Source organism: Glycine soja, chromosome 8 (assembly GCF_004193775.1).
Source record: "Glycine soja cultivar W05 chromosome 8, ASM419377v2, whole genome shotgun sequence".
NCBI lineage: Eukaryota > Viridiplantae > Streptophyta > Magnoliopsida > Fabales > Fabaceae > Glycine > Glycine soja.
In genome coordinates, this window is record NC_041009.1 from 16,015,411 (window position 1) to 16,027,831 (window position 12,421).

Sequence of the window (12,421 nt, forward strand, 5' to 3'; positions counted from 1 at the left end):
TTATGTTCTGATGTCTTCATCCTCTCATGTATCCATTTATAAAAAAAGTTGGCTTACATACCTTTTGCCACCCCATGGCAGTCATCCATATCTGATTATCTGCCAGTTTTTTTTCCTGAATATAAGTTTGGAATGATGAATGCCTTGCTTGAGTCACTTGAGTTAGTGCACTCCAAGTTAGTTGGATAATTTTTTCAACAACTTTTTATGTAAAAAAAATATCATATTTTTTTATAAATTAAAGTTAACTTGTATACCCAACTTATAAAAAGGTTAAATGAGATTAGATATAGTGTGATTCAATTAGCATCACAAACATGCATCTCCACATTTCTATTGGCCAAATCCAATAAAAGTGTGAAAACTACTTTCTTCGGTAGCTTCAAGTCAGACGTGGATTCAAAATGTCTGAAGTGGAACAAAACAAGCACTTACTAAAGCAGTAGCTTCTCACCAATCCAATGTGCCTACAATTGACAGTGACACTGGTAATCTGGTACCACACAATCTACTTTTGAGATACAGGCCAAAAGAGGGGCTTAGGACCTGTTTGGATACATGTTATAAGTGTTTTTTGAGAGTTTTTCTACTAGAAATATAGAGTTTTTTCCATTAGAGAAGTTCTCTAAAGCACTTCTAGTCTTGTATCCAAACAGAGTTTTACTAATATTTTTACCAAGATGAAACAAACTATAATTCTGACATCTGAGTATACTTCATAGCTCTGGCCTTGGCATCTTAGTTGCAAGATAAACCAAGTAGCAGAGATGGAAACTGCCAATTGAAAGAACCACAAACTGGATGCCGCAACATAATACGTTAGTGCATTTTTTAATGGCCAGAAAAGTAACTTGTGTAAATGGAAAAACATATTCCAAAAAGATGACTACAATATTTATTTAACTAATAATCCAATAAAGTATTAGTCAATATTTTGGCTAATACTTGTATAAAATGTGATTTAGATTCAATGCCCTACACATCTATAGGCTGGAGGAGCAACTCAAAATTTCTGCAAAGCAGGGAGATTAGATGATGAATCATGCAACTAAAACGGAGTTAACAGATGGCTAACTAACATGCTCCCGTCCATGTGTGCTCCTCCAATGATGCAGCTTAGAAGCCAGGCCTTTTTCCAATTCCTAGAGCTTTGGGTGCTATGTCTAAAAGAGGGCCCAAAGCATTAGGTGCAAACTTTCTTGCAAATAGGAAGCAAAGAGAAGATGGCTGGTTATTATAAAGACATTTCTGATCCTGCAAAATTTTCTTGAAGAATTCCTCTTTGATGTCATCCTTCCCAAAGGTAGCTGGGTGAGCACCACCCCTTGACCAGTCCACATAAGTGAGGCTTCTATTTGCCAAAAGATGAGGAGTATTAATTGTTAACATTGTCTGAAAATAGTGCTCATCAACATAACATTTGTGTGGTCTGCAGAATTCTTTGAGCTTAGGATAGTAAGTTCTGTCTTCAACTATCCTAAGAGCTAGTTCTCGTTTAATTTCAAACCACTGAGAGCCCTTTCGCCAGTCACTCACGTTGATCTCAGGTGCCATGTTTCCATCATACCGGCCTCTCCCATAAGGACCAGGTTCATCAACTGCACCCATAAAGCTATATCTTGAGTGTGCTATGTAACGGTACACAATGCTGAAGTTTTGGAGGGGAATGCAGGACTCCGATAAGAGGATAAACCATTCATTTGAGATATCAAGCAATGCATTAGCCAGAAGTCTTCTTTCAGCATCACACATACTCATCATTCCCCACTCTGCCACCTGTGAAGGTGAAGGAGAAGGCTGGTTAGAAATTTCTAAAAAATAAAAATACAAAATCTTTAACCTTAAACCTATTCTTGGTCTAACAGTCACATTATCAAAATTGAAAACCATTGCACAATTCATTGAGCACATCAAGGAGCAGGAGTTGATATTTTGTTTGGTTTTAGAAGCATATTCTCCCAATGAATTGGTGGATAATAAGAAAAAATCATACAATAACAGCATGTTTGATTGCCGAGTGTAAGTTATTTCATAATTTCCCCAAGCTTCTATGCATCACACACACACAGAGCAATTCTCATGTCCCAGTTTTCTAGTCTAACAATTATCATAACATGAATTCCCAACCTTCCCCCCTTGTAACAATTTACATACCATCCAATTTCAGAAACGTATGTTTTATTTCCATTTGCCATCAAGAAAACCATAGACCACCAGTGTTATCTGCATTTCAATGTGTTCTTCTAAATTATTTATTAAGTAGGCTTTCAAACCAAGTCTGATGATCAAAAATCTATCACCAGCATTAATGACTCAATGCTGTTTTTTGTAGTTTGTAAAAATAAAATGCTGGCAAACTGAATCTATTAACCAAAAGTCTTCATTGATTATAATTTTAATTCATGAAAAGAAGTTACAACTACAATAATAAAGGGTACAAAACCTATTAAAACATGCACACCTCAGCAGATAGTAATTATGATGATTAGTTTCCATATTTAAGTATCATTAGGAGTCTATTTATTAATCAGTATGAATAAGGGTTAGTGTCTTAGCCTTTTGAATAAGATCATTGCATCAAATCATATTCATAATTCAAGGATATTATGTTTTTCTCTTCTCTCCTTTCTATCTTAAAATCTTGTAACTTCAACACAATTAACATTTGTTTGACATAAAAAGCATGACATAGTGGAGGTGGTTTTTAGGCTCTTACATTGAGATTTGTTACTTACTGACCCTAAATGACACAAAGGAATGGTATCTGACCTTCATTTATTATGACCATAATTAACACCAATCATAAAATTCCACAATAATATAAGGGCGGATGGGTTGAAAGTTGAAACACCAACAAATAAATGGCACTGCTATGGCCTGTGGCTCATAATATAGAATTTGGATGGCAAAACATGCCAATGAACAATTGAAAACATGGAAATCCATAAAGATAATGCTATTTTCCTGATGAATACATATAGCACCTAACACCATGAGACATTTAAAGCCAAATTTACATAGAATAAAGCTAGATTATACCTGGCTTGGGATCTGTCTCCTGTAAAAGACTGATGATGGTGGAAAATCAGCATTATAAGATGGCAGCAAATGAACATAGATTGAATAAAGCCTTGCGTGCCCTTTAAAGAACTTCTCCCAGAGTGGTGCCATTGGCAAGGGTCCCTTAGTCAAGAACATGAAGGCAATCTTGGGAGTTCTTTTAAAAGGATAACTCTTGATCCTTGGAACAAAAGAAGCTCGCCAAAAGAGTTCGGTGTCATTCATGGCATGCAGCAAATTGGACCGAGGCATAGTCCAACTTTCTATGTTTGCCGGCTGCTCAAAGCAAGGCTTAAACGAAGACTGTAGCAAAGCCACATTATGAATGCCAAAATGTCTAATCATGTACATGCTAAGAAACGAAGCACCTAGGCCAATAACCAAAAAGGCCAAGAAGAACTGCAGAAGTCTCAAAGGGAAGGGCCTAGAGGGAGTAGTCCTTAATCCAGCAGGGTCCTTCCCTTCCTCCAACCTAGACTGCATGGTTTTTCCTCTGCTCTCTATCAATCAAACTTAGATTCTGGGTACTCGTGTTCCTTCACACATAATCAAATCTCACAAACACCTAATATGCATCAAAAACCTCACTTTTCTATGCAAAACCAAATCAAAACAAACGTGTCACACTATTCTAATTTCTACCACATGGGAGGATCATTCCTTCTTTGTTGGGAGAACTAATCACAATCCATATCAAATAACAGATCAAAACACCAAACTAAGCACGAGATCACATCAAACAACTAGAGAAAATCAGCTCCCCACAAAACCAACAATGCTCATACTGTTCAAAAACCAGAAAGTTATGACTTTTGAACGAATCAAAAAGTGTGGTTTCCCGTTTTCTCGGCAAAGGGTGGGAACGGCATTGAAGGGTGGATTAGAGAGGGAAGAAAAACAAGAAACAATAAGCAGAGAAGCGTGAGAAACGCATTACCATGATGCCATGTTGAAAACAAAAGCCAGTTATATATACACAATTCGCATCAATGGCAAAGAAAAAGAAGTTTGAGGAACAAAGTGCTGAATCCCTTCACACTTTTTCTCCCTTACTCTTGAATTGCGCCAGATTTCAATGGAAGTGGGAATTGTGCTATCCCTGCAATCTCTACTCTTTCATTCTCATCATCACTGTGCAAAAAGCGTGCCAAGTGGTGCTTCTAATTTTTCACTTTCTGTTTTTGTTTTTACGCTTTGAATGGAGCCTCAGTTAAAGAAAGTTGAAACGGGTACTCCAAGGAGAGAAAAAAACAAAACAAAACAAAACAAACAGTAGCATATGATTAGTGTTAACTATTAACCTGAGATTGAGTTTCATTTTATAGATTTTTGTCTGTTGTCTTCTGAGTTTAGGTTGCTGCTGTCGCTTTGGGTTTGGTTGGGTTCGGCCCACACCATTGCCGTTGTTTTCTACTTCTTAGTGTCAACGCTAATGCATGGACACTTTAATATCATACACACTTATTTGATATTTTTATTATTATTTTCATTTTTTTCTTTTATATCACTATCGACTATTAAGTGTAAAAATATGGCATTTGGTTTGAGTGGAAGCGTGTTTGATATTCTTTAAATAATATCTTGAATTTGAATTTTATAGATAAAAAAATATTATTAGAAGTGAAGATTTTATTAAAAGTAGCCAATTATATTCTTTATTAAAAATTAATCATTAATAACATTGATAAATATTTTACATCAATATTATGATGATAAAAAAAATATTACTATAAAGTATGTGAATCAACTTGTAACATAAAATATATAATTATCTCTTGACATTATATTGATATGAAAAAAACTAAACTTAAATCTTTTAAATAAAGTCTTTATTTCGAGTTTCATCAACATAAAAAATATTAAAAAAATCTCATTAAAAATTATCAGTTAATTTTTTTTAAAAAAATATTCATAAAAAATTATAAATATTTCAAAAATATAATATAATAAAAAATACTATTATATTTTTTTTTAATCTCTCTGAATCTAAATGAAACTTGAGGTAGCACAAACATTTTTACTCACATCTATATGTGATTTATTGTAGATGCAAGTGTCGGCGAGTTCATGTAAGTCATTATGTCTGTGTTCTTAGAATTTTCTACGAGCACATGTTAGTTGTAGAAAATTCCTCATTATACCCATATTGTAGTACTGCATAGTAATGTGATTTTCTTAATTGCTTTATTTCATTAATTTGTCCTTTGATGGATGCAAGTTCTTTGGAGATGGGGCAGTTTCTAGAGAAAGTAAATTGTTGAAGGGTCAGTGTAGGGTTTTCCTTTGATTCTTGTTTTAATGTCTTTCAGAGCATTTTTCCCAATCATACTGTTTCAAGGTAGAATAATTCGTGGACCAGCAAACTTTTTCAGTCTATTAAGTATTCACCAAATTACTCTTTTCCTTTCCTTCAACGTTTGGATTGTGGTGATGTTGGCAACTTTCAATTAAGATTCTTGGTAAAAAAAAAAAAACGGCCACAACATTATTTGCTTGTCCGTGTCAATTAATGCTTCAAGGATGCCCTTTTCTTAAAGCAGGCGAAAGTGTCTTTAGAATTTTTGTAAAATGAAATTACAGTATGTTTCACTATTTTAAAACAAGTAGGTTTAAAATTTCGCCTACATTTAAATATATATATATATATATATATATATATATATATATATATATATATATATATATATATATATATATATATATATATATATATATATTTAATTTTAAATGCCATTTCACTTTATTAATATATTTTATTTTTTTAATAAAAATATTAAAAGATAAAAACAAATAGTTGACGTGTTTATTTTTATTTTTATTAAATGATACATACATATTTAAAACAAACTAAGGCTCAGTTTTTTTATATCAATAGACTCAACTATTTAAATCAACCAATTTCAAGATTAGTAAGATTTACATTGATATCTAGTAAATAATTTATATACTTGATTTAAACTCATGTCTTGCATGGTGTCTTAACCATAAATATAATAATTACAAAGACCAATTTTTTTATTAATTGTAATTGTTCCATATATACATAGCAATATGCACTTTACTTCAAGGAATAATTCAATGTGAGTGTAGGATATCTATTTTTGTAAAATAATTATCATTAAAATCAACATATACTTATCATGCATAATGAGTTGTGGTTGGACAATGATGGAAAATTATTTTATACTATCTATATATAACTTATATTCTCATATTCAAATTATAGACATTATGTTTAAATTTTTGGTGTAATGAGAATTTTTTTTCAAGCATTTTTAAATAGGAATGAAAAAAATGTTATCTAGCTAGAAATTGAGTCATATGATATCCAAAGGGTTGGTGCATTGATGCAAGATTCTACTCGTTCACATGAATGAGAATCATATTTATATTCGATTGTGTAAAATTCTCTTAGATCAGCACCCATTATTGCAAGTGAAACTAGTCTCTGATCCGATATATTAAAAAATATTTGTGGTCTTTTGACTAAGACCAAAAAAATACTTGTAATTTTTGTTCTAAGGTTGCTCATAGCTTAGATGTTGGTGATTAAGGAATGATGGGGTTCAAAAAATATTATGCAAATAAATATTATATTATAGAGAAAGAAAAGATAAAAATTGTAAGAAGATGAAAAACATATGGAATCATTTTTTATATATAAATTTAACTCGTGCTTTTAGTGTTTGGTGATAAGTAATTATATATGTGTGTGTTTTTATTTGTTACACTTTTATGAAATGTAAAAATTGAATTTTATGGAAAGATAAGATCAATATGGAATGAAAAAATTTTTATGGAGAAAATCTTTAATTTTACTATTGACTTCATGAAAATAAAAAAGAAGAAAAATATATTATAATTTAGTCATGGAAATTAAGCAAAAATGACTGTGTGGTGAAAATATCAAGAGCTAAATGGCATCTCCATACATATTATATACTTTAGAATTTATATATTATCATATATAAATAGATAGATTTTTTACTTTCACACACCCTACTTTTTTACTTTTATTTTATTTTTGAAACTTACCCTTATTAAAGTTTTTCTCTTAAAAATAAAAAAAATATAATTGATGAATTTTTTTAGTAATGTTTAGTAATTAAATTCTATATTTCATTACTATATATATTACGAAACTTGCACTTGAGAAAAATTATTTTTATTTAGAAAAATATTGAATATATATTTAAAATAAAATAGAAACAAATGGTTATTTAGAAAAGGGAAGTTCATGCATTTCCTCTCTCCCTAGTTTAAATAATAACAACATGGTGGATTATGACTCTTATTTGTATTGATCAAAATACAAAAAACTATTCAGGTGTGTAAACAATCAAAAGGGTCCACAATTCTACATTATTGCAAATGCGGTTCCCTTGCTCGAGTGTGTGATGTTGCTACTGTGGTCTGCATGAAACCTAGCAACTTATTTGTACAAGGCTGAGCAAGCTAGCTGCTAAGGTTTCTGCCTTTCTTCAAGTGGTTGGTACAAATACTTTTCTTTAGTCTCATGAATTTATGGTGTTGCTTCAGCTTCCTCCCAACCATGCATGTGCTTCTTCCTTAAAAATCCTCTAGTATTATTGTCAATAAATTACATTGCATGTATATTTATCAGGGAAAAATGGTTATAGATACAATGTTAAGAGTGTCAAACTAGAAATATCTGGAATTAACATACATGTCATGTCATGAGAGAAACTATGTCACTAGTTTACAAATGTTTCCTTTCTTCTTGTATTGACCTGAATATCCTTGCAGCTGATTCACTTGCTGTTTTTGGATTGTGAGGCATAGCTTTGATTACTCGTGGCCGATGTTCAACCTGTGTGTTTCTATCTTCTGATTGCCAAAATGTTGGTGCTAAAGGAAACAAAGGAAGTGCTTCTCCACTCATTCTCTTGGAAGGACTACTAGCTGTGCTTCTCTGAAGTTCCTTATCTTTCAGTGAGTGATGATAAGTTGAAATGTTTCTTGACATCATTTGACTTGTTGGGCTTGACATGTTAGATGAGCTTTGGTGCAATATGGCAGAATTGACTTCTCCACATGAATGGTGATTTTCAGGACCATTAGACTGCCCCATTTGCTCAATAGCTGAAGCTGATAAAGAAGATGGATGATTCATGAATGATGGTAACTGGGATAAAGATGAACCAGAAATGATTCCAAGCTTTTGGTGAGAACTTGGAGCAAGAGTTGCATCTGAAGAAGCATCCTTGCTTAGAGGATTGAAGCTCATTGTGCCACAAGAACCATATATGGGTGCCATGAAGCCTGCATTTGGAGGGCATGGCCCTATGATTGGTTTGTATACTAGGCCTTCAGATGGGGACATGACAGGAACTAGCCACTGGTTTCCTGGTGGAGGGTAGACATAGCTTGGGGGCTGTTTGGAATTTGAATCTGCAGAGCCTAATGCAAGGTTTCCTAAGTGATGGCCATAGTTTGGTAGTTGATTAGCATGGCCTTTGGTTATGTTGCTGATACAAGGAATTGGAATCTTCCCGACTGCACTGTTTGTAGCCTTCTCATCTGTATTGACCTTCACAGATTTATTGTCAAGTTTAACAACTGACGATGGTTTTTTGCCGGCAAAGTCGGATTGAAATTTCTGGGTTGTGGATGTTTTTTGTGGTGGCTTGTTATGTAAAAGGTTATCTTCAAGCAATATATGGGGTGAGCCTGCTATTAATCTTTGCACCTGCTTACAAGAAATGATTTAGTTACTCCTCATATTATGATGAGTGAAATTAAGGTGCATATATTTAATAGAACAAGCAGCCAAGAATATGTAGTCTGGCAATTACCTTTATCAGTCTATGCAACTCAGACACTTGCTTGACAAAGATTTTCTGTTGACTGAATAGAGCAATGTTGTCAGTATCAGGTCCAAGTAGAGATCAAAATAAAAATTTAAAAAATCAAGGGACGAAAAGTCCGCACTTCAAGAAATAGTTCACTAGATTCAATCTGCATTAAAATTTGAGAAATGCAAAGCTGTACGTTTGGAGGATGAATCTTGTCCAAGATTAAAAAACAGAGGAAAACTAATGAAAAATTGAGGTTTGGAACTCTTTTTCCGTTAATTCAAATGAGGTAAGCTTACTAATATTTGAAAAGGCTAGTTGATGCAAGAAGCAGTAAAATCCAAAAGTGACTTACCCAAAATAGGCTGTTCATAATCCATACTTTCAAACCAGAACTTATAGGGCATGTTATAATGCATGTCACGGATATTCAAACAAATTAAAGTGAATGTTGGTCTGTGGATTTCATCTATCGCTATGTAAGATTTGGCCATGGTCACTACTTGTGATGTTGAACCATCTACATCTGTAAGTTGCTATATTATTTTGTTGCATAAAGGTGAACCAAAATACAATGGATCACATTAAAAACCATGCACTAAAAGTCTAAAAGTTTGTCAGAAACTTAAAGAGATTATCTGTAAACAATAACAAACTGAGCATAGTTCAGTTGTAAATTTAAGTATAGCTTAACAGAAAGAGAGAAAGACCAAGTAATAAACACATATTACTAAACAGATAAACCTACTTGATGATAGTTCTTCTGACTTTCCAAAATTGTTGTTCACCTATAGCTCCTACAACATTGTCAGGGGAAATATCCATAACCGATGTACATTCTGAGTTATATTTATTTACAGCATCATAATGACTATATGTCTCCTCATCTTCATTCCTGTTTACCTTGTCCAGGAAGCACCTTCTACCAATTTCTAACTCACCAGAACATTTATGTAGCTCACTAGCTGCTGGCTTCTCAATGTGATGGTCCCTTGACTTTATTTGGTCCCTAAAAGCTGCAAGCTCTTCCTGTGTACGGACACTGCTACCTTGCAATGTTTTCAAGCTATCTACTGAAATACTTCTGTTTTCTTCCTTCAAAGATCTATGCTCTTTATTCATTGATTTAGAATTCTTACCTTTCTCCAATGAGATTAATGATGCATCTGTCATATCACCAAAACCATCTAATGAGTGAGGAAGCACTTCCTCTGGCTTCTGACCAATTTGACTCACTTCTGTATGCTCCTCTATCTGGTTCTTCTCATACTGTTCTGACATCAGGTCTACAGCACCAGGTGAATTCACCTTTCTAATTGAATTCAGCCTTTTATGCGAACAACTCAAATTACTACAAGAAAGTTTGCCTTCATCTTTATTATTTTGGATGATGCTACAGTATGAGTTTTTTCTATGTGCAGAACCAGAAGATATAAAAGCATCTTCACCGTCAAGTGCTTTCAGAGAATTCTTACTGTTTATGAAATCATCTTGCTGAAACGAATTGCGGTAAATGACAATGAGCACAAGAAATTCAAATTTGGTAATTTGTAGGTTTCATTGGTTCTCACTCATGACTCACCGTGAATTTGGTTAAGTTAGTCTTTCTGGAATTGTAGGCTTGACTCTTCTCAGCCAGAATAGAAGGCATGCTAGAGGTGCAAAATTGGATGCTTTGATTGCTACTAATCTGCAGCACAATGTAAACATCAAAATTAAAAATAGCTGCAAAGGATCAACTGAAAAACTTATTTTTAAAGATATGTATGTAACTATGATCACATGTGTGTTTATGTATGCTACTAAGTACTCCGTGCTTTCCACTGAAGAAAAGTGAAAAACAAAAATAAGAGAGATAGAAAGCATAACTACTTGAGGGTTAAAAGATGGCATAGCCACTTCCCTTTCCTTGCTTCCATAAGAAAAAAGAGTGATATTTATGACTATAAGATCAGAAACATAAATAAGGGGGCAGAAACAGATAGGGATTTGAGAATAAGACAATAAGAAAAGTTGTTAAAAGAAAAGTGATATGTCATTGTTGATACAGTTATGTGCTTCCTTTGAATACCATTTTAAGAATACTTCAGTACTATTTTTTTTATCACTATTACTTAAATTGTGTGTTAAACTTCCCAGTTTGGTTGTAATGTCTAGTACTATCAGAACTCATTCAAGCTTAATACTTCTATCAAAAGTCTATACTCTATATAGCTTATGAAAGTGACAGAAATAGGAAAAACAAGGTGAGTTTCGATGCAACCATCTATGAAAATAAGACAAAGATAAAAGGGTACAAGAATGATTAATTGCAAAAATTTAAAGAACTTCACTTGACTCACGTGGCTAGATGATGTAGGACCTGTGTAGTTTCTGAGTGGGAGTGGAAACAAGGATGTTGATCCTGGTGCAAAATTTTGAGAAGGGATGCTGAATTGTTCATAGAGTGCCATTTTATTCCTTGGGGGTGCTTTTGGCCCTCGTTTCTCTGCATCCTTAACATGCAACCTTGGAAACATTGGGCTAATCTCCTTGCCCTCTTCAATTCCCCCTCTCGTCCTATTCATCATTCTACACACTAACCACTCGCAACAACTTCATCATATCTCTGCCAATTTCACAATACATATACTTTTCATTCCTCTCATACAAAATTGCTAGCCGAGTATGTGTTTTTCAGTTGCAAAACCACTTCAGAAGTACCAGAAACTCAAATCCATATAACAGAAACAAGTTCTGTTCGAAAATTTAGCCAGTATAAGAATTCCAATTCAACCCTATCAAAACAATTATGGGTCAAATCCACAAGCAATTCATGGTGCATTAACTCATACAAAAAAAAAAAAAGATTAACCAGCTTCAAAGAAACAGTTTTTCTGATCGCACATTACTAAAAAGGAGGAGGAAAACATCATAAATGAGAGCAAAAATAAAAAAAATAAAAACGCAAATTCACGTGTACCCAGTTGTTAAAAATTGAACTTTTTTAGCTGAAAATCAAATCATAGCGACCAAACAACAACAAACTTGGAAAAGCACAAGAACCCAAATGAAGATTACTTAAACCGTAAACAAGGACATCAAAGGAAAAAAAACTCCAGCAAGTACAAAGGAGATATGATAGATTTTTCCTTCAATTAAAAAAAAAAAGTTTGAAGAAAGATAGATGGATAGATAGAGTAGGAAAACAAGGCCACCATTAAACCACGAGGGAGTAACCAATAAAAATTTGAAAAAAATTGAAAAACAAGTGAAAGCAAATTAAACTTGGAAGGCAATTAATATAGGTAGAGCTAGTGTGAGAAAATAATATACCCAATGTTTGTAGAGAAAGTAGTGTTCCCGTATGAGCAAGAAATAGTAGCACTAGCAATATAGCATTGTTGTTGGTGAGTGATGATGATGACCCTACCATGTTGTTGAGTTGATGAAGAAGAGTTGGAGGCAAGGAATATAAGAGGGAGAGTAACATGGCATAATGAATGCGGGATGATTGATTGGAGACAGAGGCAGTGACCGAGTCTCTCTTTAACTTCTTTCCTTTG

At 33.5% G+C, this 12,421-nt stretch overlaps 2 protein-coding genes and 1 long non-coding RNA gene across 3 annotated transcripts; 1 reads left to right on the forward strand and 2 right to left on the reverse strand.

Annotated features, from left to right (window-relative positions):
* Positions 1–787: 787 nt before the first annotated feature.
* Positions 788–4,376, reverse strand: LOC114422353 (glycosyltransferase BC10-like). The gene is made up of 2 exons (XM_028388669.1): positions 3,040–4,376; positions 788–1,776 (listed from the first exon to the last, which is right to left on the reverse strand). The coding sequence occupies exons 1-2, from the start codon at positions 3,541–3,543 to the stop codon at positions 1,117–1,119; spliced, it is 1,164 nt and encodes a 387-aa protein (XP_028244470.1). The 5' UTR covers positions 3,544–4,376; the 3' UTR covers positions 788–1,116.
* A 2,962-nt stretch (positions 4,377–7,338) lies between these two features.
* On the reverse strand, positions 7,339–11,475 carry LOC114422348 (ELF3-like protein 2). Its single transcript, XM_028388662.1, has 5 exons — positions 11,219–11,475; positions 10,459–10,566; positions 9,625–10,370; positions 8,877–8,928; positions 7,339–8,770 (listed from the first exon to the last, which is right to left on the reverse strand). Exons 1-5 carry the CDS (start codon positions 11,444–11,446, stop codon positions 7,781–7,783), a joined length of 2,124 nt encoding a protein of 707 aa, XP_028244463.1. The 5' UTR covers positions 11,447–11,475; the 3' UTR covers positions 7,339–7,780.
* On the forward strand, positions 10,052–11,941 carry LOC114422360. The gene is made up of 2 exons (XR_003668682.1): positions 10,052–10,174; positions 10,298–11,941. It is a non-coding gene; the product is annotated as an uncharacterized LOC114422360 (long non-coding RNA).
* Positions 11,942–12,421: the final 480 nt, after the last annotated feature.

Bases quoted from the DNA above. Each gene is read 5' to 3' on its own strand.
- LOC114422348 (XM_028388662.1), bottom strand. From the start codon at position 11,446: ATGATGAATAGGACGAGAGGGGGAATTGAAGAGGGCAAGGAGATTAGC. The intron at 10,567-11,218 runs GTGAGTCAAGTG...ATTGTGCTGCAG, and splicing joins GTCCTACATCATCTAGCCAC to ATTAGTAGCAATCAAAGCAT. The intron at 8,771-8,876 runs GTAATTGCCAGA...TCTTGTAAGCAG, and splicing joins AGTTGCATAGACTGATAAAG to GTGCAAAGATTAATAGCAGG.
- LOC114422353 (XM_028388669.1), bottom strand. From the start codon at position 3,543: ATGCAGTCTAGGTTGGAGGAAGGGAAGGACCCTGCTGGATTAAGGACT. The intron at 1,777-3,039 runs GTATAATCTAGC...TCACCTTCACAG, and splicing joins GGAGACAGATCCCAAGCCAG to GTGGCAGAGTGGGGAATGAT.